Raw genomic sequence first — 27,589 nt, forward strand, 5'->3', positions numbered from 1 at the left:
ATGCCAAGTAAAAATTCTGTGTGTTAGCCAGCTACACTTGTTTTTGTTTTGTTTTTTTTAATCGCAATCGTGATACAAGAGCCATCAACACAGTAATATCAGCAGAAGGACTGAAGGCTGCATGACAGGAAACATGTCGTGCTCAAACAATGAAGAGTATTTGCAGGGCGTTCCATGAATTTCAGATGATGTAAATGACCCAGAATGACTATAAATTTTTTTGGTCTCTTCTTGGTGCTTCTGGCATCACGAAAAAGAACTTGGGTAACTAGTCTCAGTTCCAGGAAGTGTGAAGCCGCTGCACAAGCGTCTCCCCTTGCCTCGTGCGCCTATCAGCTTCCATCCTGCCAGGCACTCTCTGAAGCACGCACTTGCCAAGGCTGAGTGGCCTGAAGTCAGACCTTCCAGACAGGCTGTGCTTTATGGGTAGAACTCAACAGAAGGTTCCCTGAACTGCCTGTTGGTGCTGTTTTTAGGAGGAGAGAATCCTGGTCAGTGACCCCCAAAGGCACCTACACCCCCTTCTGAGAACAAGAGCCTAGCCAGGAGAGGAATTATTTTCAGTCTGGTGCTCTTCAGCAGACGTTTGAGAGAAAAACTATTTTGGAAACATTTGCTAGATACTGAATATTCTAAAATGGGACTTCTGAGCTGTTATCTTTTCAAAGGCACAGCAGGGGTGGGAGTCTTACTGACAGCTGTCACTAGCCTACATCCTTTCCGTAGATTTCAAAAATGGCACCTCTCTTACTTTTGTTTTGACAGACTGTCCTGTCTTCCCTACTTAGGCCTGCCAGAATATAATCTTAAAGCCATAAGGAACTGGGTCCCTAAGGCTGGTCTGCAGGAACATCCCCATTCATGGGTACTTGCTGTGATTCGAGGAAGGGGCAGGCCAGTGTCTTCCAGAACCATCATTAGCTACAAAAAAGGAGGATGCTGGGCAGTAGCTCTGTGGTCTTTCCATATTTTCAACCCAGCCATTCAGCTATTAAGCTGGAACTGAAGTTCTGATCGCTGACATGCCTAGCGACCCACCATCCTGCTGCTGCCATAGGGTATGTGGAGACTGTTGTGGCTTAGATGTCCCAGGTAAAATCAAAGTGTCTGGGAAAGCAGGACCAGCAACAGAGAGAGACCAATGCTTCCTGGCCTTCTGCTAACTTTAAGCTTCAGGAAGGAAAGAGAGAATAAATTCTTTATGACAAATCCCAGAAGGCCCTTAAGTATATGACCATGTAAAATACCACAGTAAGGACAACTATGAAGTGAAACAATGAGCCTTCCTTCCAACGGTTTCTTAGATAGGATACTAAAAGCATAAGCAACAAAACAAAAACAAAAACAAAAAAAGCCAAACAGATCAGCTAGGCTTTGTGAAAACTCTTGCACAGCAAAGGCCACCATCAAGAAAGTAAAAAGAAAACCCACAGAATGGGAGAAAATATTTAGAAACCATATATCTGATAAAGGATGTGTATCTAGGATATATAGTGAACTCTCACAACTCAGTAATAGATAAATTACCCATTTTTAAACAATGGGCAAAGGATCTGGATAGACACTTCTCCAAAGATAAACAAACTTTCAATAAGCACGTGAAAAGACGCTCAACATCATTCACCATCAGGGAAATGCGAATCAAGACCGCAGTGAGATACTACTTCATACCCACTAGGATGACTGTAATCAAAAAGACAGATAATAACAAGTCCTGGCTAGGCTGTGGAGAAATCACACACTGCTGGTAATAACGCAGAATGTGTGGCCACTTTGGGAAACGGTCTATGGCAGTTCCTCAAAAAGTTAAACATAGAGTTACCACATGACCCAGCAATTCCACTCTGGGTTATTTACCCGAAAGAAATGAAGACCTAAGTCTACATAAACTCTGGTACACAAATGGTCACAAAAGTATTATTCTTAATGACCAAAGAGTTAGAACAATCTAAATGTCTATTCACCGATAAGGGCACCAAAGACCACATATTGTGTGATTCCATTGATGGGAAACGTCCAGAAGGAAAGGGAGATGACTGCAAAAGGATAAGGGGTTTCTTTAGGGGATGATGAAAACATTGATAAGGGACTTGGATCTGTAGTATATAAAGAACATGAAAATACAAAAGTTGATAGTAATGGTTGCACAATTCTATGAATATACTAAAAACAACTGTACACTTAAAAAAACGGTTAAGCCTTCATGTGAGAACCATCTCATCAGTCGTTTCTGTTCTGTTTCTGTACAAAATCCATCTAAATGCATATTTCCAGAACGGAAATGGGTAGGGAAGTTTGGTGGTGAGACAATCTTGGGCAATTTGAAGTTGAAATAGGTTTTGTAGTTAGTATTAACCATAGTACACATTTGCCAATAAAAAACAATGTGCAGGGGCGCCTGGGTGGCTCAGTGGGTTAGGCATTCGGCTCTGGATTTTGGCTCAGGTCATGATCTCAAGGTCTTGAGATCGAGCCCCAGTTGGTTCTGCATTGGGTGTGGAGCCTGCTTCGGAGTGAGTCTGTCTGTCTGTCTGTCTCTCTCTCTCTCTCTCTCTCTCTCCTCTCCCCCTTTCCCTCCCTCCCTCCCTACTTGTGTGCATGCTTTCTTCCCCCCCCCTCAAAAATAAATAAATAAATAAATAAATAAATAAATAAATAAATAAATAAAATAAAATAAAATAAAATAAAATAAACAGCGTGGTACTGGCCCAAAATGGGATAAAGAATTTATTTGACAGTAGATAATGCAGGATATGACCCTACTATAGAATTCAGGAGAACAGAGTATATTACTCTTTTCAAGGAGGAAGATAAGTAAAATGAAGGAAATGACTTAAAAGGTGTTGTTAGAACTTTGAGAGAGAGAGAGAGAGAGAGAGAGACAGACAGACTCTACTTAGCTACTCCCTGATATTACACATCAAAATAAATTTTGAGTCATTTAAAGATGTGATACATTAAAAGGAAAACAGCAATCACAGAAAAAATAGAAAAGGCAAAAATGACTCTAAGTTTGCAAGAGAGGGAACAGAATAAGTTTAGAAGCAAGAGAAGAAATCAGGAAGGAATCACAATCATGTAAAAATTTTAAACTCTTGCATGCCAAGAAAGCTAAATAAATAGAGATAAGTAAATTAAAGGGCCAGTTTAAAAATATTCCAAATGACAAGCAATGAATGCATCACTATAAAAAAAAAACTACATTAAGATCCATTCTTATAAAAGAGCAAGGGACTGGAATAGAAAACTCACAAGGGAGGAAAGTTAATTAGCAGATGGAAAAATGCTTAGAGTTTAATATTTGCCAATAATCAAGGACATGCAAACAAAAACAATGAAGTACTATGTTTACTGTTTGAATTACTAAAAAAAGATGCGTTCGTGATAAAACTTGCATTGTTTATGTGAAAAATGATTCACTTTTTTTTTTTTTGGCAGGGTAAACTGAGGAACTTTCCTGGAAAGCAATTTGTAACTGTTTGCATCAAGAGTCATAAAAAATGTTCATATCCTTTGATCTGTAATCTCCTCTTGGAATATTACCATAAGGGAATAATTCAAAATGAAGGAAAAAAAAAGAAGCCCATCCTACATAAAGATAGATTTCAGTTTGGTTTATTTATAAGGATTAAAAATAAAACAGAAGTGATTTAATTCTTGAACCCTAGGGTAAATGGTCAACTAAATCATGATATAGGCTATTGTCACAGGAAGCAGCCATTAAAATTACAGGTATGAAAATAATAGCAAATTGGTAAAATCATTAGTATATGTTATTAAGTTTGAAAAGGCAGAATAGATGTGTATATTTTCACAATAATTACATTAGAAATCTGGCTCAGAGGAGACTGGAAGGGAAAAAATTAAAACTGACAAGTAACCTGTATTAAAGGAGACAATCAAAGATGGTTTTTTTCCCCTTCTATTTTCAAATTCCCCACAATTAATTGTTTCACGCAACAAACATCTACTGAGTGCCTACTATAATGTGCTAGGCACTGTTCTTGGCACTGGGAATATAAGAATGGTAGTAAAAATTATTATATGGTTTACACTTTAAAAAAAAAAAAAAAAAAAAGACAAAAGGACCAGAAAATTCTGTTATAGTTACAAAATTCTGTTATAGTTACAAAAACAGTTACAAAAAAATTTTTATAGTTAAAAAAATTAATGCTATAATTTTGGGTATACTTTCAAAATTAGGGGTTATTAAAAACTAAGATTTTATCAGCTGAAACTCTGAAAAAAGGAAAAACATTAAGAAAATAACTCACTTTTAAAAACCAACCTACTGTGTTTACAAAGAGCTGAAAAAGAAAGCTTCTAGCTAAGGACTTTAAAATTGGGTTTCTAAAAATCAAGCCAAGGTAACAGAAGTTCCTTGCATGCTTCACATTCTTTTCTCTGAGGTTCATTTAAAAGTTGATACATTTGTGAAAATCCATCAGCATTACGTTAATGTGTAATAGTGAAAGTCAAGTGCCTTTATACATCCTGAGAAATAGCCCAGGTTCTTCAGATTAACTAGAATTTTATTTTACCCAGCGGTGCTTAGGACAACTGGAATGTGTTGAAACTCATTATTTTTATAACTAACAAAAATGATGCAGAATTTAAAGTATTTCAGTATCCCAAAGGAATTGTTTAGACTGTCTCAAACTTAGAACACAAAAAGCATTAGTCAGAACACACAACCCCATGTCGGATTTGGAAAACAAGATCACCAAAACAGAAATGGTACCTTTCATCAAATAAAATATGGTGCTTTGGGAAAAGAAAACAAACACAAAAGACACATTAAGGAAAAGAAATTGCATTTGTCTGCAGACGAAACCGGTCTTCTGATCAAGATTAGCAGCCAGGATCTTGCCAACATCACCATTCCTCTGTACCCAGTGGGGGATCTCTGCCCAGGTTGGGGTGTGGTACTCTCCTGCACAGGTGCAACTGAAGCGCACTAAAATGTGCAATGGCCTGGGTGGCTCAGTCGGTTAAGCGTCTGATTCTCGATTTGGGCTCAGGTCAAGATCTCAGAGTTTGTGGGTTCAAGCTCTGCATCAGGCTCTGTGCTGACAGAAAGGAGCCTACTTGGGATCTTCTGTCTCCCTCTCTCTCTGTCCCTCCCCTGCTCATGCTCTCTCTTTCTCTCATAAAATAAATAAACTTTAAAAATAAAATAAAATGTGCAATGGTCAAACTTGGTGGGTAGGCTTGCCAGGGGCTTGGTAGACAGTAAATCAATTACATGCAGCCACTATCAAGATAACCCCCAAAATGCGAAATGCCTGTGGCCATGGCCAGAAACACATGCAAGTGACTGACAGCCCACTGCTGCTTATTTGGGTTAATTCACACACATGGCCAGGCATGGGCAAGGCCCCTCAGAGGAAAGAGAGCAGATGGGATTTGGGGGCTTACCCCCAGGTGTGAGAGATTCAGGTCACCAGACTTGGGACTGGTATTATACATATTATAATGACTTACTATGCTGGGTTCTAACTTTTTATACTTCAAAATGGCCTCTCAAAAGAAGACAAGGACATTAGCTATTTTTGATGGGCTTTTCCACTGGCCTGCAACACCATCCCTAGTTTCCTGGGGCAGCCTCATTTGTGACCCTTGTTCAGCTGAGAGCCTGGTTCAACTCGGGGGGACAATGGCCAGCAGGAGTGTCCATGAGCCAGGCTTCCCCCAGTCTGGGGAGATGGCTGGCAGCCTGTGCTTCTTGGGCTGGGAGACAGATTATTTGTTCTATTCACCCACTATATCTTCAAAACTCCCTTAAGCCTCTCAGTGGATTTCAAATAATGGTTTTGGTTAGCTTTTTATAGCTGAAAATGTCTCAGATCGACTTTAAAAAAAAAAAAAAAAAGGTATTGTGCTTAATATAGCATTTTAACTAAGAAGTTCCTGGAAGATTTAGGTAAAGAAGAAAAGCATCAAATTAAAAGTTTGTGACTTTCACATCAGACATGTGACCTTAGAAGAAAAGTGGTATTCCCTGAGTCTTTCCTTTTTCCATTCATATCATGCCAATCTTTTCCTCCTGATCTGATTTCTTTTACTAAGTTCCTTTCCTGCTTTCCTTTTTAACCAAATATGGGAGGTATTTACCCAAGCATTCCCTAAAATAAATCTGAAGAGCCTTCCAAACTTCCTCTCCAACAACAAACCCACCTCAGCTCACCTTAGAAAAAGCGCTTTCATCCGCTTGGTAGGGCAAGTTTAGAGAAGGAAGGAAACTGATATTTGTGGAGAATGAACACATTCCAAAAACTCGGCATACATTATATTTTTTAATCATCACAACTATCTTGCCAGAGGGGGATATGGAGAAGTGGAGGCAAAGACAGATTAACTGGCCCAAAGCTAGTTCCAGCTACTACCGGAGTGGAAGAATTACCGTTTGCACCTAGTGCGTAGGGCTTCAAGATCTGGGCTCTCTCTATTCTTCCCTCGGAAACAGGAACATGCTGGAACACTGCACCCGCACCTCACCAGGACCCACCACAAAAAGGCTACCGTGAACCTGTCATTATACTGGAGGGCAGTGGGGCAGGGAAGGGAATGAGGGAGGAGGAAGTGGAATTTAAGGTCTTCTTAGGGAGATAAAACTTGCCCATTATGATAGCACGGGGTGTCTCATCTGGGACACTAGTGACACGTGAGGCCAGATGATTCTTTGTCGGGTGTGGGGGGGGGTGCCGACCTGTGCACTGCAGGCTGCTGAGCAGCATCCTTGGCTTCTACCCACTGTGTGCCAGCAGCACCCCAACCCCTACCCCCAATCCCTTGTGGGTGCTTTTGTCAGAAGACCAAAAATGTCCCAGGGCTTTGCCAAATGTCCCCAGGGCTGGGAGGGAGGCCACACCTCCAGTTGAGAACCACTGTGGTAAGAGGACTCAGAAGACATGCCCTGAGAAGGTCTGACTCAGGTAAGTGTCCTGAAGCACAGGGTGCTCCCAGGGATATGCCCACAACGCGCCGTCGCCATAGTGCGCCACGCGCTTCCCTGACACCAATGCCTGTGATGGGGACCTGCTGCCTCTGACACCCCGCTGACCCTGCCGCCTTCTCCCCTTTCCCGCAGCAAGTCAGACCCAGGATTTCAGTGCCACCATTCCACTGGAGACGGAAATCTCATACTCAAGAGTGCTAAGCTGGGCTTGGCCTAAGGGCCAGGGCACTCAGGCACCCACCTGAGGACATGCACATCTGTGACCAAACACCCAAATGAGAAGGGCATGCTGAAGGACAAGCCCCCTCACCCTCCAGCCTACAGGCTCTTCAATAGCTCTGCAGTCAGACCCAACTTCCCACACGGTTTTGCCTTAAGCAAAGGCCTATCTAGTTAAGCCCTGTCATTGAAGGCTAAGGCTGAAGGTTCTATTCCAATGCAAGCCTCAAAGATATTGAGATCTTTTTTACTTGATGACTTTCCATTGGAATTCGTTTTTCAGTTACTTGTTATTAAATATGGGAAACAGCAACCCATTAGTTTTACTCAAATTACTTAAAGTCTAGAACCAACACTCTTGACTCTAAGACTGCAGAAGAGAATCATCTCCTGACAACACATTCACCTCCAGTTCCTGCACTGTTCTCTAGTTTCTGCTCATCTCGGCTAACTTTCTAATAGGGCGTTTCCCTCAGCCAAGCTCCAGGAGATTATCTTAGAGTGGGGACCTCATGCTAGCTCAGTGCACTCAAATCTCGGGTCTCCTTTCGCATTCTCGAAAACGAATCCCAAAGAACTTGTGTTTCTGTGGGTGACATCTATTGATATTGACCATATTAGGAATTAAAACTGAGAAACATTTTTTTTAATGTTTTTACTTATTTTTGAGAGAGCACCAGTGGGGGGAGGGGAGAGAAAGGCAGACACAGGCTCTGATGCAGGCTCCATGCTGACAGCAGGGAGCTGGATGCGGGGCTCAAACTACGAACCGGGAGATCATGACCTGAGCCCAAGTCAGACGCTTAATCGACTGAACCACCCAGGTGCCCTTATTTATTTATTTTTAAGTAAACTCTACACCCAACGTGGGATTCAAACTCAGCACCCTGACATCAAGAGTTGCATGCTCTACAGACTGCCAGCCAGACACTCTAAAACTGAGAAACCCTTAAAACACAGAAGATATGAGCACATATCCCATTAGTTGACAGAACAATGAAGTCATCACACAAAATGATGCCTCTGGAGAACCCTACCATATGCTTGTGAGGGAATGAGTGATTCAGCAAGTGACATCTTAGCATTATTATGAAACAGCTCTGGTCTTGTGGGACCACCTGTGGGAAGCCCTAAGGGTACCCTGACCTCATGGTGCAAACTGGTGGGCTAAATTACCACCTACACTATGATGTTACCAGCTTTGACTTTTACCAGAGATCCCAGAGAGACAATGCCCAGGAAAGACAAGCCCTAGTTCAGAGAGGCTTGGCCAAACAAAACCCATTCATCATCATGAATTCTCTATTTTAGGAGTCGCTCTTTGAAAGAGAAGTAAGAGGGGCACCTGGGTGGCTCAGTCGGTTAAGTGTCTGACTCCTGATTTTGGCTCAGGTCATGATCTCATGATTGTGAAATCGAGCCCCATGTAGGGCTCTGTGCTGAGCGTGGAGCCTGCTTGAGGTTCTCTCCATCTTCCTCAGCCCCTCCCCTATTTGTGCTGACTCTCTTTCTCAAAAATAAATGTAAATTAAAAAAAAAAAAAAAGCAAGAAGGATAAGTAAGAATTTTTCCTGGGCAGAGCCCCATGTACAAAGAAGGATTTGGTCTCTGTCCTCAATTGCTCCTGGATCCTCTATAACAGGCCTTACGTGATGCACGGTTTGCTTTTCCCCCAGGACCCAGCAGAAGTGGTCATCAGCCATGGTGGGACTATGCTCCATCACTTCAGGGATATAATGCTTCCTTTTTCTATACACACTGCCAACAGACTGGGGAAATGTGAAGGCAAACATGAAGTGTCCTCAAGCCTCAGTGGCTTGAATCTCACCAAAGCATTTATGAGAACTGATGTCCGGGCACCACCCTGATCCTTCCGCCTCCAACCAGCCTGGGGAATAAAGACTAAACTCCTTAACCTGAAAGCCTATTCCTTCCCCAGCAACTTTCAATGCCCCTTGAAGAACTTCTTTGCTTCCTTTCTTTCTGCCCTGTTCTTGGAGGTTGTTCCCCCATCTCTCCCTGTCTCACACAGCCCCTCTCTCTAAAACCTATCTGCCACTTCCAGCCCCATAGACTTGCTCCTCCTCATCATTACTATCTATACCAGGGATTGGCTGTCAGCTCAGGGCAACAAGAATGAACTCTTCATGGTACACATGGACCAGAGAAGTCCCTTCCAACTGGTGTTTCTCTGAATGACTCAGGATAAATTGAGGACATCACCTACCAGCTAACGATCCCATACATGACTTGGCGACTACAGGGGGCTGCTTAGGGATGGTAGCCTAGCACTGTCCCCCACCAGCTGTCTTCTGGAGAACATTTCATCCTCTAACCCCCCACACATGGCTGGGCAGGAAGCTAAGTTCTGTGTGTTCCCAGCCCCAGATCACATCCGACCAGACTAAAAGTGACCACCTGGTCCACAATGGGCCAACAAATCTTTTTTCTAGAATCCTGTAGGCTTGAAAACAAGAAAGTGTCAGACACAGGGATATTGGGGGGCTATGTCTCCTACCAAGCAGGTGGAGAGAGGGAGGGAGGGAGAGAGGGAGGGAGGGAGGGAGGGAGGGAGGGAGAGAGAGAGGAATAAAAGCAGATATATACAGAAGACCTGGGGAGGGGCCACTGGCACTGAGCCCAGAGTCAGCTATTCTAGAAGAGCAGCAGCCACCCAGGAGCCTCAAGAGCAAATCCCTTTTTGGCTAAACGCAGCTCAAGCTGGGTCTCTGTTAAGTGGAACCAACAGTCCTAACTAAGCCAGTGACTCCTGAAAAGCATCGATTTTTAGGAAGACAAAAGGGGGCAAAGGGGAGAAACTAACATAGGTGAGGCAGCAGAACAGTCTTTATCTCAGATCTCAGGTCAGCGACTTGGGAGCTCTTTGCTCTTACGTTATGTAGAGAATGTCTCGGGGACTTGATTTCCTCATGGTAAAACGGGAATCTGGACATGATCTCAGAGCCAGTCTGAAAACGAAAGATGCTGCGGAGAAAGCTCCTACCTAGCGCTGAGCCAGCCCCTAACACATGATGGCTGCTTTTATGTTCTCCTCAGGCACGAGCCCCAAGCATAAGGGCCCCAGAACTGAAGTGACCTCTCTGAGGTGGCTCTGCTAGAGCTAGGTCTCTTTGACCCGGAACTCCCTGCCTTTCTTGTCTCGATTCATAATTTCCTCACGCTGTCCTCCTAAGTACCAGAAACAGCTGGTCCATGCCTGTTGACTGTCCTGTCTTTCAAAACCCTCCGTAAGAGTCCAGTGCAAGGTGGGATGAGGGGGAGGAGAGGTTTATTCTGTCTCCATTTATGGAATCTGGGCCAGGCGGGCTTTGTTAGAAACTCCAACACATCCTCTGTGTTCCTGCCATGAGACCCTCAGTTACGTGGATGGATCATAGGAACTGAAGCTGGTAAAGTCAACCTTCAAAATTCTTGCCAGTCCCAGAAGATGTTTAATAAACACTGTTTGAATTGAAGGCTTAAAATGCCCAGGGTGGGGAGCCTGGGTGGCGCAGTCGGTTAAGCGTCCGACTTCAGCCAGGTCACGATCTCGCGGTCCGTGAGTTCGAGCCCCGCGTCAGGCTCTGGGCTGATGGCTCGGAGCCTGGAGCCTGTTTCCGATTCTGTGTCTCCCTCTCTCTCTGCCCCTCCCCCGTTCATGCTCTGTCTCTCTCTGTCTCAAAAATAAATAAACGTTGAAAAAAAAAAAATTAAAAAAAAAAAAAATGCCCAGGGGATGAGCATAGATTCCTGTACTGTGGGGATGGCTGAAGACCCTTACTTTTAGTAGTAAGTTGCTCAGAAATGTCAATTTTATTCTATTTTAAAAACCAAGTCTGCCCTTCAATGCTGCAAAGAGAACCTCCCCGAACTAGAATCTCAAGGGAAGAGATTTTAAATGACACAGAAGCTCAAAATATTAGAAGAGTAAGGAGCCCATAACAGCCTCTTAACACAAAGTGAAAGAGAAAGGCCCAGAAAGCCTAGAGATTTGTTCTGGGTCTGGTGTGATGCAGGGCCTGGCCTGGTGCCCCGGCTGGCTACATCCTTGTGGGGGGCTCCCTCTCACCCCAACGTCTACCTCCCTAGCTGATCCCACTGTCTGCCCTGCCTCCTGCAGAACTGAAAAGATTATAAGGAGAAGATCATAAATCATTTTTCTCTCATGAGTTTATAGTGTTCCCTTCTGAGGAGTTCAAAAGCATTCAGTAATAAACCAAGGTGATGAGTTTATGTCTTTTGCTTTTAAAACGAAACTTTATTTGAACTCCTGGAGAGGCATTTACAGGTTTTTAATTTAGGACATTCCTCTCTTGTTTCAACATTTCGCCCCATGGCATTTTCTGTGGGCGGGTAGGTGATGAGGGTAAGGGCTGGGGGAGGGAGAAGGGTCTGTGTCTGGCCCTCCCCTGTTCTCCCACAGGCTCTTCCGAGTGCCTGACACAGTCCTCCCTTCTATGGTTTTCAGCAAGTCTCAACATCTATATGGAGGAGTCCCTCCTCCCACCCCCATGTTGACTTGGCTGTAATCTCTTCCTTTTGTGCTTCTCTCCACTGCCCACCGCCTTCTTGCCATAGCCACTGAGAGCAAAGAAATGAGAGAAAAGCATGCTATCTGCAGGAGACAGGGCTGCCCATGAGAATCACTGTGCTTTTCTTTATCCTAGTCCCTTGCTACTGTCCTTGGGGATTAAAAAAAAAAAAAAAAAAAAAAGGGCACAGTTAGCAAAGATAATAAAAGGGAAGCTGAGAACAACTACACTTTAAAATGAGAAATGAAGGGGCACCTGGGTGGCTCAGTCAGTTAAGTGTCCAACCTTGGTTCAGGTCATGATCTCGCCATTCCCCAGTTTGAGCCCCGCGCTGGCCTCTGTGCTGACAGCTTGGAGCCTGGAGCCTGCTTCGAGTTCCGTGTCTTGTTCTCTGTCTCTGCCCCTCTCCTGCTTGCACTCTGTGTCTATCTCTCAAAAATAAACATTTAAAAACTAAATAAAATAAAATAAATAAAATAAAATAAAATAAAATAAAATAAAATAAAATAAAATAAAATAAAATAAAAAGAAATGAAAAGGGGAGCCTGGGTAGCTCAGTCGGTTAAGTGTCCGACTTCAGCTCAGGTCATGATCTCACAGTTTGTGAGTTTGAGCTTCATGTCGGGCTCTGTGCTGACAGCTCGGAGCCTAGAGCCTGCTTCAGATTCTGTGTCTCCTTCTCTCTCTGTCCCCGCCCTGCTCGCGTTCTGTCTCTCTCCCTCTCAAAAAAAACCAAACAGTAAAAAATTTTTTTAAATGAGAAGTGAAAAGAGAGAGGAAGGAAGGAAGGTAGAAAGAAAAAAAAAAGGGAGGGAAAGAGAGAGAGAGAGAGAGAGAGAGAGAGAGAGAGAGAGATATGAATGAGTCATCACACCTCCTTACAGACCCAGGCTCTAAACAAATGCGAAACTGTCTTGCTTTGTCTGGCCCAAGCATTTTTGCTAATGATTTTATTCAGGTGCTAAGTCAAATTTCGGGAACTAACCACGTGTAAATACTGCCTGGCCACCACACAGCCTTTCCAACCAGAGACGTGGCGGGGGGAGGGAGGGCTGTTGCTTGCAAGCAGGTAGAACCACACACTTAGCTTCGGGGCCCCAGCATTCAATAAATATTTGGTGAATGAATAAACCCGAGAAGTACTTAATGATTCAATATATGTCTAGGGTTTTTATTCCCCCTGGCTTCACAGGCCAGCAGGCCAAACCATACAAACCTCTTCAAGTAAAACCACTACATGGTTGTTCTAGGTGGAGAAGGTAACAAGCGGGTTCTCCAAGTGACTTCAACAGCACTGAGCCATCGAAGAACAATGGGGTGTCCCTGGGAGCACTGTTCCAACCCACTTGTAGACACAACAGATGCAAAGGCAGAGCTCCACTGGGCTGGAGCAAAACAAATTAAGTCAAGCTGCTGGGCCCTGCATAGCAGCAGCTTAAGTGTAGGAGAAAATATTATAGGAGAAGTGTTCTGCCCACAAGGAAAGCAGTGTTCCTAACCTTTGGATGTAGCTGGCATTTCTCCTAGGAAAACACTACAGTATTCTCAAAGGGGTCGCGGCTCTCCTAGCATCATTAAGCAGCTCTAGCCGACTATTTAAACGATGAAGTATCAGGGCCTGGGTCACCTAAAACACCTTGATTTGACTTCATGAACTGTAAACCAGACAGGTAATAATTCCTGGGTTGTTCCCCCCGCCCCCTCCCACCCTTATAAAAGGGCAGGAGAACTTGACAAGTGCTCAAGAAGCTATTCAGAAGACAAGAGGGGCATGAAAATCCTAGCTTAGACTCATAATGGTCTCCTGGACCGAAAGCGTTTCATGAGACACTGCCTGGGGCATCTTGGAGTCTGGAAAAGGCTCCCCCTAAAATACCCTGCATCAAAACCATCTCTCTTCTCCTGCGTGGATCATCAAGAGGTCAGGAATCAGGACATTTTTTTCCCCTGCCCCCCAGCTGTCTCCCCATGGTACCTAAACAGCACCTTCTGAGATTATAAAAAAAATATTCAGGCAGTAACACTATCCTTAGGAGATACCGCCTTTCCTCTAACTAGAATTCTAATAACTTTCTTCAAACCTTTCCCTTTAACAAAATGATCCAGTTTAAAACAGATGGCCATCTGTCATATTTTAAGATCATTGATGGATAGTTTTCCCACAATAAATTTCTTTCTATCTTCACACTGCAGCCGGAGATAAAGCTGACCTTCTTGGCTAACGAGTCTCTCATTTCGTGCTTCTAAATGGGATGGCAGCAACCAATGGCAGCAAAAATGTTTTGAAAGCTTACTCTGCTGGTCGTTTGTATCTCATCTCTCCTCCTAACCATCCTCTGAGGTAAGTTCTAATATAGGACCATAATTGCCGTCTGCCATTCTGAAACCAAAAAAGCTCTAAAAACCCAGGAGTTTTTCCAGAACTTACTTGGCAGCAAAACTTAATGAACCTGAACTCATTTAGAGGCAAAGTTGCCCTGAACTAACACGAGATTTTAGTTATCCCGCTTAATGTGAATATCCACACAGGTTGCTACACAAATATGGAGGTGTTTAATGATGAAGGAGTGCCCCAGATCTCCTGGGGGTTACTTAATATAAAGTATGTACAGCCTTAACACCTTTCTAAATTCCCCAAATCTCAGAGTTCTGACACCTCTGTCCCCAAGGGTATAAGGTAGTGTGAATCTCTATTATGAAACCATTACACAGATAAGAAGCTGAGACTCCTGGAGGGGAAGTGACTTGCCTAAAGTCACAGAGTGGACAAGAGGTGGAGCCGACTCTGAGGCTGGCAGGCTCCGTCACAGTCCAAGCTTGGAAGCACCACGGTGGGCTGCCACAGGACATGTCTTAGTCCTTATCCCCACACGGGTCAGCTGGGAGAGACGGCTGTGCTGGGATGGCTCTTCTCTGTAACCACCTATGTGAGGAACTGATGAAATGGGAGAGCAGAGAACACCAGTCGGAATCAGAGAGATTCAAAGGGCCTGGCGCTTACCTTGCCCAGGACAGTGAGGCATGGTTTTGGGTCCAGTTCTGGCTGTTCCAGCTTCACTACTCCTACCCAGCCATATTCATACAAGTCCTCTTCGTCATTGTTATTACATAGTCCCAAGGGGTGCATCTAGAAAGCAAAATAGAAAGAAAGCTTCAATACACAGGCCACAGACATGCTTGACTCACACTGTAAATGTCTTCGACTCAACAGTCAAAAGTAACCTCAACTCTTAACTGGGGGGTGGAGGAGGGTGTTGATTTTATGGATGATTTCTCACTGCTGGTTTTGTTTTTTTTTTAAGTTTATGTATTTATTTAAGAAATCTTTACACCCAATGTGGGGCACGAACCCATGACCCCCAAATCACAAGTCACATGTTCCTTGGACTGAGCCAGCCAGGCTCCCCGCTTTCTCACTGCTTTGTAAGGGGTGGTTACCCCAGGCGGACATCACCCGATGGAATGCAGGCAAAGAAAAATAGCATACCTCCCATATACATACCAATCTAAATTTCTGTGAAATATCATAACATTAAGTAGCAATTACAGATGAGATTATCTAGGTTAGTATCCTTGTCTGTTTGGCTTCTAGACCTTAACGACACATCTACTTCAAGTTATGCAAAAGGACCTGGAAACACATTCAGGAGTTTATGGAAAGACCATTGGACATACAGCAGAATCACCAGTATAATTAACAAGCTGTTTAAAAGGCTACCCCTGGCTATTGGGAAACAGATGAAATCCTTCGAGGCTTTCTCAAAATGGGCAAAGCAGAAAATCAAAAAAAAAAAAGAAGAGAAGCATCGTCACATTTTCGCTAGCAAAGTGCAGTCAGTGGGAGTCTAAAAACAAAACAATCCTGAAGTTTGTGCTCACAGTCCTTTCTATTATTGAGTTTCAGTAGGCCCTGGAATCCCCAGTAACAATCTGAGAGGAGGAAATCCTCATGGATAAACTAACTTATCAAGAAATTAATGAGTCTAGTACAGCGCTAAACTCTAAATAACTGGAAGAAACGTGTCTTCAGATTCGTGGCATGTTAGAGACACAAGAGAGACCTAAGAATCCATTGTGGTTGACAGAATGATATCCTCCAAAGCTGGCATCCAAAAGCTGGAAAAGACAAGAAACAGATTCTCCCAAGAGCCTCCTGGAGGAATGCTGCATACAGATCCATTTTCAACTTCTGACCTCCAGAACTCAAGGGAATACATTTGTGTTGCTTTAAGCCACTAAGTTTATAGTAACTTGTTATAGCAGCAAATAGGAAACTAAAACACTCTCTTTACTCCCCGCCCCCACTCATTTTATAGATGAGAACAGAAGTTCAAGGTAAGTAGCTTTTCCAAGACAAGAGAGCCAGCAAGTGGCCATACCCACAGGTGACCTGGCCCTCAGATTCACAGCCTGGTGCCTTCCCACTCTACTTGCTTAACTTTACTGTCCCTTCCTCCAAGAGCTAGTCATCTGACTAGGGGAGAAAGACTAAGTGATAAAATCTTTAGGGGAAAATGTTGCCAGTTCTAAATTCTGCGGTAGTAGAGTTGCAACATGAATGTAGTGTGGGCAGCAAGAGTTGCTGGAATGTTCGGGGAAACCCTGTGCCTGTGCCGCTGAGCTGCGAGCTAAGCTTCAAGGAAGAGTCAGATTGGTCAAGGAAAACAGGAGAGAGCAGGCTGGTGTTCCAAGCCTGGGGAGGCAGAGCTAAAGGATTTAGGGGGAAGAGGAACAAGACCAGTCTGATGAGTCTGAAGGGTCACGGTCTACACCAAGAAGGAAAGAAACACACTCAAAAACTGGAAAGGTGTTTGGACACGAAGACAATACCACAGGTTCCTTGGGCAGAAGAGTGGCACACTGACAATGGTTTCTTCTGGAAGTGGTGTGCCCGGCCTCGAGGGGCATCAGGAGTGGAGGAGTGAAGGGTGCAGCCCAGAGACGAGAGAATCTTGGCAATTCAATGGAGCGACAGGTGGGGGTTTCACGAGCCCATAAGGCCGGTGAGCACAGGGTGCTACAAGGGGATGGCCAGTAGCTATCTCTCTAGTGGGTGAGGAATGACCCATCCCCTGGGAATTGCAACACATGAAACAGACAGCCCCAGGACATCCAATTTTTGCATGAGTCCTCGGGCTGGAAGATCTTGCCCGAAAGGCATATGAAGATTCCCCGAAGAGCCCAGCCCACTCTGACATGTTTGGTGGTTATTAAAAGATGAGTGGCCTGAAGTGAAGACCTCTGATGGGAGAGAGAGGAGGGGTGAGGGTGTTAAATCCAACTGTGCCAACAGCCTGTCACTTCCACCGCCACAAAAGGGCTCCCAGCCTGGCTCGAGCCAGCTTCCTGAAATCCCAGGCCATTTCATGGGCATGGCAACTGCACCACTGACCCTTTTCCACAGTATTCCAGGATATTTTTAACCTGGCCACAGGACTTGGAGGTTTCCAGATGGAGAGCTGCTTTCTGTTACTTACACATGAATGAGGTTTGGCCAATGATGAAGAACTACACTGGTGGGGGGAGTGCGGGGGGGGGGGGAGGGGAAGAGGTATCATGCACGTCTAAGACCTTGTATCTGATTCCACTGATAGGAAATGTCCAGAATAGGCAAATCCATAGAAATGGAAAGCAGGTTTGTGGTTGCTAGGGCTGAAGGAGGGAGAAATGGGGAGTGACTGCTTAATGGGTCCAGGGTTTCCTTTTGGGATCATGAAAATGTTCTGGAATCAGAGGATGGTGATGGACGCACAACACCGTGAATGGACTAAATGCCTCTCAACTATATGCTTTAAAATGGTTTAAATGGTGAATTTTATAGAAATTTTTCCAACAATAAAAAAGTTAAAAAAATTTTTTTTAACGTTTATTTTTAAGACAGAAAGAGACAGCATAAGTGGGGGAGGGGCAGGGACAGAGAGAGAGAGACACAGAATCTGAAACAGGCTCCAGGCTCTGAGCTGTCAGCACAGAACCCGACACAGGACTCAAACCCATGAACCGTGAGATCATGACCGGAGCCCAAGTCAGATGCTTAACCGACTGAGCCACCGAGGTGCCCCAACAATAAAAAAGTCTTAAAAAAATGTCTCAAGAGTTTACTCAGAAATGGCTGTACTCAGCTAACATGGGGATCCATAGTGGAGGACAATGTGGTTTCTACTCTTCCAGAGCCTAAGCCAATTACAGCAGCCCTTCTGGAAACCATGTCCTGCAGAATACTAGCCCTGAGAGATTAAAAACAGGTTCTTGTACAAGTAACTGACACGGAGAAAACACCCCATGGGGAGTCAGGATATACTTTTGGCAACTAAAGCTCTGCGGAGGCCTAAGGTTTGAAAAACAAAAGGTGTCTTTTTTTTTTTTTTTAAGTTTATTTTTTATTTTGAGAGAAAGAGACAGAAGACAGCCTGGAAGAGAGACAGAACCCCAAACGGGCTCTGTCGAACTCACCAACTGTGAGATCGTGACCTGAGCTGAAATCAAGAGTTGGGACCCTTAACCGACCGAGGCACCCAGGAGCCCCTGAAAAACAAAAGGTTTTTAACCTTTGCAAAAACCAGCACTTCCTACCCTTTGATTATAAGCCAATGTTGTGTGTATACTCCTATCACACTGTTTCACAGGACACATTCTGAGAAATGCTAAGTTAGGAAGAACACATACATGCATCAGAGAAGAAACCTAAAGCCCACGTGATTCAAGGCAAACCTCCATGTCCTCAAATGCTGAACACCCACGACGCAAAGAGTTGGGGGTGTGGTGGAAAGAATGGAGGGACAGTCATGGGCAGCTAGGGAGAAGAGGAAGAGAGGAAGAGGAGGAGGATGGGGAATGGGAATGGCAGAAGTAGGAGATGCCCAAGCCTGGCCCCCCCGCCTGCAGCCATGGTGCGAAGGGAGCAGCCATGACCAGACGGCTATGCTGTGGCAAAGCAGAACACATGGGCACAGGAGAGGCATGTCAAGAGTGCCCTCAGGCATGCAGAAATCTGAACGATGTAAGCCTCAAACACACCCGCTGGTCCGGGTCCCCTGGAGGCTGTCAGGCCCTGCGCCCCGGGCCACGCGTCACGAGTCACGCCAGGCGCTCTCTCCCTCCTCTGCAGTCACACCCTCCATCCTCCTCTAAGATGCCCCAATCAAATCTTCCACTGACACTGCGGGAACTGTTAGCTCCAAATGGCAGCCTTGTCAAGGTGTTGACTTCTGAACACGGATCAAAGGCTCAAAAACCAAAAGGAATTTTTCTAAAGCGCCAGTGGGCACAATCCCTTGGCACGGGTTGTTTATTTCTCTGTGGAGGGAAAGAGGCCTCCAGAGTCACATCTCAGAAGATTTAAAAGTGACCTCACCAACTCTGCCACCTTCCCAGCTCCACCCTCGGCGTCTTCTCTCCTGGGTTCCTTTTTCCAGTTTACACTTCTAGGTGCCCAAGTACTGAGCCTCTGAATTCAACCTCAGCCGTGTCTCCTGTGTAACTGGCCTCTCTACCCCATCTGCTAAATACTGTACGACTCAGGTTTCTGTCAGTTCATCCCTGATGACAATATCAGCTTCTGGAAATGCCCGCCACCCCAGATCTCCCACCATTTACATCCTACGGCTCTTTTTCTAAGGGTTCCAAGTTATGAGCTCAGCAGAAAGTTTTATAGGGAAGCACAAGTCGCTGTAACATGAAAACATTCATCTGTGAACTGACCTGTCTCAAAGGGTAGAATATTCTAGGCAAAGGCATAAAATGCAAACAAATACACCAAGTCTGGGGAAAGCAAAGGAGAGGGTTTTCTCATAATTAAGTATTTATATTTACTATGCTGCTATGTTTATGCATTTTATCTTATTTAATCCTTAACGGCAACGGCTTGCTAATTGTTAGAACATCAGATGATACAGTGACTAGGCATGGTAAGTAAGTTGCAAACCAGAAGTGCAAATCAGCAGCTGATGCAGAATATAATGGAGCCCATAAAAGCCTTATTAGTCAATAACAGGATTCCACTCAAAGCCAATGGCAAACAACCTAGTGAAAGATTAAAGGAGAAATACACGAGAGAGCTTCTGCAGAGAATGATCAAAGAATTATGACAGAACTTTGCAAAAAGTAAGAGAGTTCTCTAATATTTTTGGAATTACTTTTGATAATCCTGTTGCTGAAGTCAAACATAAGAGAAAGATGCCACATCCACACTCTCATACAATTTTGCCGAAAATATCCCAACACTGCCCATATGGGATTCACTCTGTTTACGCCCAGAAATCAATACGTGGCGGCAATTACAATTTAACTTCAGTTAAAAAACAAACTATTATTTTCTGTTTTATTTTTCAAGATAAAGCCCCAGTTAAAGAATTTCTTTCCACTACTTACTAAGAAATATTAGGCCCTAATTTAAAAAGATCCCCAAGTCCTATATTAGATTAGTCATCTGCATTGAACGAGGGCCTCCTATGTATGAAATGCACACAGTCTCCTGAAGATTCAGACAGACGCCGCTACCACTCCAGACAACCATCACATAAAATCCAGGCTTGTTAACTCATACATGCTGACACCAGTGAGTGATATACAGGCAGTGACTACATACAAAACCTGTGTCCCCTTCTGACCGCTAATCATTCGAAAGTAATCTTAGGATACTTCAATGAATGATGTTCGAGCATGTCAGTTTTGAACCTAATGTGGAACATGAGCATTTAAAAATTACAGGCATTTCTGAGTTTATTTTCTGAAAATGTTTGGATGTGTGGGGTTTACCTGATCATTTTTGCCTTAATATTTTTAAGAAGGTTGAAAATGTCTGATTTGTGTGTAAGAACCCAGGGACATCAGAAAGACTTGCTAATAAAAACATAAAGAAAAAACCAAATGGACTGGGAAACCCAGAGTGGAATGTGACCAAGACCCCACTAGGCAGAGAATGCCACAGAAAGGGAAGAAAGGCCTGGACCTAGAGAGAAGACAAGCAAAGTTCCTGGGATGGATCCACAGAAGAACAGTGCAAATAACTAACCAGCTACGATTAAAGTATAAAACTAAAAGAAATCGTGTCCTGTGTGGTAACTTTGGCCTCGTGCTATCAGAACAACAATTTGGGGATGCTCGACGTCCTTGCTTAAGTCAGTTGAAGGAAAATGCCCAGTTAATCCTTTATGTGAGGTTCCACATTATTATGAACACGGCATTATTATGGTTTTTGCTCTTACTCCTGATTTTGTTTCAAGGGGTGTTTGGGGATGGAAAGAATGAGAGCTTTGGAATCAGGCAACCTTGTGTTTAAACCTCATTCCTGCCTCTGAAGAGGTACATCAACTTGGGCAGATGACTCAGTTTCTATAAACCTCAATTTTCTCATCTGTAAAACAGGGACAGTATTGTCTGCCCTAACAGGGTGCTGTAAGGATTAAAGGAGATAAAACATATAACCTCAGTAACATAGTAGATGCTCTATCAGTGGAAGAGCCCTCTCTGTCTTCACTTCCTCTAGACTGGTCTTGTTTGCTTGTGCTTTATGCCTTTGCCTAGAATACTCTGTCCTTCAAGACGAGCTTCAATGCCACCCCTTCCATGGAGCTTTCTTGAATGCACCAATACAGATAGTTGCTTCTACCTCCATGTCCCCAAATACTTTGTTTGGTGCTTACCACAGTTCTTTCAGCCTCCCCTCTAAGACAGGCACCAGCTTCCAGAAGGAGCATCTTCCTAGGGTCGTCCCCTTTCACCCTACCCAGAGCATTGTGCTCAACAGGTACTCAATAAACGACTGCTGTCAGAATAGCATTTGGCTGGAGGCAGGCCTGATGCCATGCCTCATGCTTTGTTTTCGATGCTTGGGTCTCTGCTCAGCTAAGTGAGGGACCAGGGCAAACAGGTCAGAGTTTAATCAAATGCTGCATGAACTTCAAACAACCTGGCTCTTACAGTCACTAATTTCCAAGTCACCAAAGACATCCTTGGGACAAAAAAGACTCACGGGCAATGGCATGGGAGCAAAGGCTGCTCCTTCTTGGTTCTGCCATGGGACCACAGCAGCCAGGCATGCAGAGGCAGGCCAAGGCTGTCTGTACACAGAGAACACAACACGGCGGCCCTTCACTCAGGCAGGTGCATGACAGCGCTTTATAAGGGCAGTGGAGGGGAAAGAAGAAGAGAGGATGTGCCCCCCAAAAAGGCAAACTTTACACTTTCCCAACTGCATCTGATTTCATAAGTCCTGTCAGCTCCAACAAAACAGGAGAATACACCAAAGACCAGCCAGGCATGGGATCCAGGACTCAGGGAATCCAACAAAGAGGAGAAATAGAGAATGGCATCCCCAGGATGATGGCCATAACCAGTCGGCTGGGCGACCAGTTGAGACCGGACCCGCTGCAGGAGAGCCTCCCCCCACCCAAAGAAAACAAAAACCTGAATTATTACCCAATGGGCCTGACAGTACTAATAAGAGAATTAATTACAAGTGATAATCAGGGGCATCTGGGTGGCTCAGTTGGTTGAGCGTCCGACTTCAGCTCAGGTCATGGTCTCACAGTTCATGAGTTTCAGCCCTGCGTCGGGCTCTGTGCTGACAGTTCAGAGCCTGGAGCCTGCTTCAGATTCTGTGTCTCCCTCTCTCTCTGCTCTTCCCCTGCTCGTACTGTGTCTCTCTCAAAAAATAAAAAAATAAATAAATAAATAAATAAATAAATAAACAAACAAACAAACATTAAAAAAAGAAAAGTGATAATCATATAGCAAACTCAAGTAATGGGGCAGGGTGGGACGATTATTAACCTCAGAGAATACTTTAAAAGTTACACCAGAATTGTAAACCATAAGCAGGGTACAGCCTGCATGGCCCCGCTGAAAAGAGTGATAGCCGTAATAATATAAACCCTGATATAAACAATAACTGTGATACAACTACCTTGGAAAATATAGATATGTGATGAGGGGAGGGGGGCAGACGGAGGGAAGGGAGGTGGGGGAAAAGAACAAAATCTTCACTTTCCATAATAGGAAGTAAAAAAAAAAAAGCTTAATGGACTAAAAGTATGAAGTAGCAGTTATAAGCATGTTATTTAGAAATAATTCACAGATATTTAGAAATACTCACAGAGATGAATAGCAGAAGAAACCACTAAATAATTTAAAATAATTGCCTCTGGGAATAGCAATCAGGGTTGGCAAAGGGTGAAAAAGAACGTGTTTTTTTTTTTTTTTTTAATGTTTATCCATTTATTTATTTTGAGAGAAAAAGAGCATGAGCGTGAGCGGTGGTCGGGGGGATGGGGGGCAAAGACAGAAAAGAGAGAATCCCAAGCAGGCTCCATGCCGTCGTCAGCGCAGAGCTTGATTTAGTGCTCCCGTGAGATCATGACCTGAGCTAAAATCAAGAGTCGGAAGCTTAATCCACTGGGCTGCTCAGGCGCCCCTGAACGCTCTTTATTATAAGCCTTGAAGTAACTCATTGCCTTTTTATAAACATATACATGTTTTATTTTGATTAAAAACTTCATGCACTGCTGGACAGAAGTCCCTTCCTCCAGGTGTTCCAACAGATTCTATGGGTCCTACGGGGAAGCATTATGTTCAGCCCAAGAAAGACCCCGGAGGCATCCTACAGAGACAGTGGGCACGTGGAGGGAGGCTGTCTAGATCGGCTGCTCTGGGAGCCATCCAGAGCCTGGGCTGAGGATGGCTGGGAACACAGCACAGGGATGACTCAGGGAGAGAGGGAGAACCAGCAACCTTCACCACCCCCACAGCCAAAAATAACTCCCAGGTGGCACCAGATGTGACGTGGGTTTGGGTGCTATAGAGATGGCAGACACAATCACCAGGGTGATTGTTCTGAGAAGCCCCAATCTTCTCCCAGACACACAAAGATCTTACAATGATCTCTGGAGGAGACTGTGAATATCCTACTTGCGTTTCCAAACAAGGAGCTGCTTCAGTAAAATGACTACCAACAAACAATGTATATACCTGACCATCATTGGTGCCGGGTACCAAACATCTGGTTTTATGTTGAAATATGAAGATAGACCTTCTTCAAATTTCTCAGCGCCCGACGAGGTTGACTATCACGGTGTCCCTGTTTCGTTAATGGACAAAGAATCTATGGGAACTTCAAAGCCAAAAGACTGTGCCAGACAAGGTTAAATATCTGGAGGAACAGAACTATGTTCCCTTGAGTACGGGACATCAAGCCAAGCTTTGAACCAAGACCAGCTCTTTAAGAAGCTTTCAGTACAAAATCCTTGAGATATACTGGTGCACTTTCCACACATTTGAAAGGACAAAACTGAAACCGTGGCTGGTGGTGCTCTTATCCAGGGTTACAATATCTCTATGCTCCGCTCAAAGTTTAAAATAACTTCAAAAGCGCCGCCTGCTTCTAAGTGGGTTACTGTTACACAGGAGCCAAGCACTGAACTAATAGCAGGAGAGACATTTCACTCTGTAATATTATCTCATCAAAAAAAAAATTCCTGGGGACTTAAAAGGGAAACTTCCTTCCTTTTGTCCCTTTTACCACTGCCGGCCAGGGTAGGGTGTCACTGTGGTACAGAGGTTTACCTGAAACAATGGCCCCTAGACCTTCTCTTAAAAGGTGTGGTGGCCAGAATCAAGACGTATAATGTATGTGAAGGAATGGAAAAGGATAGCCCCACACGTTTTTCTCTTGAATCATAGGGATTATTTTTTTCTTTTCTATGAACAAAGAAACAGACAACTCTCTTTACTTTTTGAACAAACCCAATTTAAACCTTTGTCTGCATCTAGAATCTAGAAGTACCTGAATATAGCTCCCCCCTCCCCCGACCCTCCACTCCCCCCCACCCACCCCTGCCATTTGGTCATGGCAATGAGGACAGAAACCTGCTGCAGACACAGAAGGCTATTTCTGCTGTTTGCTGGAACTTCCAAATGGGAGCTGCCTGAGGATTAAACCAGCACTCCTCAGGGTGCCTGGGTGGCTCAGTCGGGTAAGTATCTGACTTCGGCTCAGGTCATGATTGCACGGTTCATGGGTTCGAGCCCTGTGCTGGGCTCTGTGCTGACAGCGCAGAGCCTAGAGCCTATTTCGGATTCTGTGACTCCCTCTCTCTCTGCCCCTCCCCTGCTCACACTCTGTCTCTCTCTCAAAATAAATTTAAAAAACATATAAAAAAATTTTTTAAGCTAGCACTTGTTTGCTGAGGCCTCTGGCTGTCAGGAACACTAAGCTGGAGTCTCTTGCAGTGGGTGTCATTTTGTAGAGAAAAACCAAGAACAGCCTCTATCCTAGCAGGCTCCACTATACCAAAAGAATAACTGAGAAGTTGCTTGTAGGAAGACGGATTAAGCAACAAGTATCTCAATTCCACATATTCCATGTCCACTTTCTCACTTAAATATCCCGCATCCCCTGGAATTTCACTGTCAGATAATTACGTTGAAACTTAGGTACGGCCTTGTGTACATATCTCATGTCTGATTTTACAAACCTCCACTCAGAACTTCCATTTCCAATTTCAACTAAGTAAGGAGATGTTTCACTAGTTAAATTTTTAAAAAAGTATCCAATAGACCATAGAAAAGCACCTAAAAACGTTAAGCAAAAGATAATTCTACCTCCACTCATTTGGTTTTAATGTTTTTTCATTTTTTATAAGTAATCTCTACACCCAGTGTGGGGGTCAACCTCATGACCCCCGAGATCAAGAGTTGCACATTCTACCGACTGAGCCAGCCAGGTGCCCCTCTATAACCATTCTTAAAGTGACTGGAGGTGACTCATATGGCCATCAGATGACAAGTATTAATCTCTACACAGAAATTCACTGACACAGTTTTACTTCAAATTGCAAGGTAATGTAATAAAGGACACTTGATTTTTTTAATATTTTATTTTTTTAAGGTTTTATTTTTTAATGTTTATTTATTTTTGAGAGAGAGAGAGAGAGAGAGAGGGAGGGGCAGTGAGCGAGGGAGACAAGAGGATCTGAAGCAGGCTCTGTGCTGACAGAAGACAGCCCTATGCAGGGCTTGAATCCCGAACCGCGAGATTATGTGACCTGTGCCGAAGTCAGAGGCTTAACTGACTGAGCCACCAAGGCGCCCCTTAAAGATTTTATTTTTAAGTAATCTCTACACCCAACATGGGGCTCAAACTCACAATCCTGAGATCAAGTCGCTTGATCTACCGACTGAGCCAGCCAGGCACCCTTTGATTGTTCTTATTATAAAAAGGTAAGGATTAGGTGCTTACAGACACCAGAGTTAACAAATCAAGAGGAAAGATGTTGGAGAGGAAAGGGTAAAAGTGGTATTCTCATTCTTCAGATTTAAAAAGAACACTATAGGGGCACCTGGCTAACTCAGTAGAGCATGCAACTCTTGACTATGAGTTCAATACCCACATTGGGCATGGAGCCTGCTTAAAAAAATAAAAATAAATAGAATAAAATACTACAAAACAACAAATCATTAAGACTATATGATGCCAGTCTGAAACTGGAAGAATAAAACAAGTGGAAAAGAAATTCCAAACACACATTTAAGTTTTTCACAAGATCTTAACATAACACAAACTGGAAGTAACATCAGGATATATAAAGGAATCATTTAATAAATTCTGTGGGCAGGTAGGTAGCAATGTAGAGAAAGGTTCAGTCTGGCTATCATAAATTATTCTGAGAAATGATGAGGCTGCAGGAGTTAGGACAATTCCTTTAGGACAATTAACAAGGTAGATGGGCAATCAAGTGGACCGAAAGAACAACGTATTTTTAAAACTTCCCCATATGATCAGCAGCAGAATAAAGATCAAACAGAAAGGAATGAAATGACATAGAGTTAAGGGATAAATGTAGTCTATAGTAAAGAATAGAAAAACCATCAATCTCACTGCTGATTAATACACAGCAGGATCAAAGTAAATCATTGCTAAACCCCACTGAGGGAGGCTGTACGGAAAGATGATTATGAACACATCCGGCCACACTGTTTCTCGGCTCAATCTGGGGAGCATTGGTCTAGCAAATGCAACAAAGCTCAAGCTCCTTAGGTCCTTCTTTCCCCCAGAACTCCCTTTTTAGAAAACATCCTGAGCACATAATCTAAAGCAAAGAAATTTTATATAATAAAATCTTAAAACGGTCCTCCTCCAAACTGTGAAAACTTAGAAAAAACAAAGTGCCATTACTGACCATACCATATAATCAAGCAAAACAACGTGCATAATTTATGGGCTATTATGTCATCACAAGAAGATAATGATGAAGAGAACACAGTGTAAAAAGTACCATGTTAAATCTGAGAAAGGTTTATGTGCAAAATGACGCCTATTGAAAAGTACCACCTGCTGATGGGCAAAAACTGAAAGCAAACAAAGAGTGTAAAAAGTTGGTGGGCAGGGGTGCCTGGGTGGATCAGTCAGTTAAGCGTCCCACTTCGGCTCAGGTCATGATCTTGCAGTTCGTGAGTTGAAGCCCCATATCAGGCTCTCTGCTGTCAGCACAGAGACTGCTTCGGAGCCTCTGTCTCTGTCTCTGTCCTTTCCCTGCACACACACTCTCTCTCTCAAGAATAAATAAACATTTAAAGAAAAAAAAAGTTGGTGGGGGCAACTGGGTGGGTCAGTAGGTTAAGCCTCTGATTTCGGCTCAGGTCATAAGCTCACGATTAGTGAGCTCGAGCCCCGCTTCTGGTGAACACAAGCCCTGCTCCAGGTGAGCCCTGCTTCTCTTTCTCTCCCCATCTCCCTCTCTCTGCCCCTCATGGGATTTCTCTGTCTCTCTTTCTCTCTCTCTCTCCCTTGCTCATTTGTGCCCCCTCCCCTAAAAAAAAAAGTTGGTGGGGCAGGGATGCATGGGTGGCTCAGTCAATTAAGCAACGAACTCTAGATTTCAGC

The 27,589-nt window shown here is 43.9% G+C and overlaps 1 protein-coding gene across 1 annotated transcript in view; it reads right to left on the minus strand.

The window, feature by feature from the left end:
* The window catches only part of ZNRF3 (zinc and ring finger 3), a 156,734-nt gene that overhangs the window by 46,701 nt on the left and 82,444 nt on the right, over positions 1-27,589 (minus strand). The window contains exon 2 of the mRNA XM_045458544.1: positions 14,711-14,836. Within this exon, the coding sequence (XP_045314500.1) occupies positions 14,711-14,836 (126 nt within the window). The remainder of the gene's footprint in view (positions 1-14,710; positions 14,837-27,589) is intronic.

The sequence above is a fragment of the Leopardus geoffroyi genome, chromosome D3 (assembly GCF_018350155.1).
Source record: "Leopardus geoffroyi isolate Oge1 chromosome D3, O.geoffroyi_Oge1_pat1.0, whole genome shotgun sequence".
NCBI lineage: Eukaryota > Metazoa > Chordata > Mammalia > Carnivora > Felidae > Leopardus > Leopardus geoffroyi.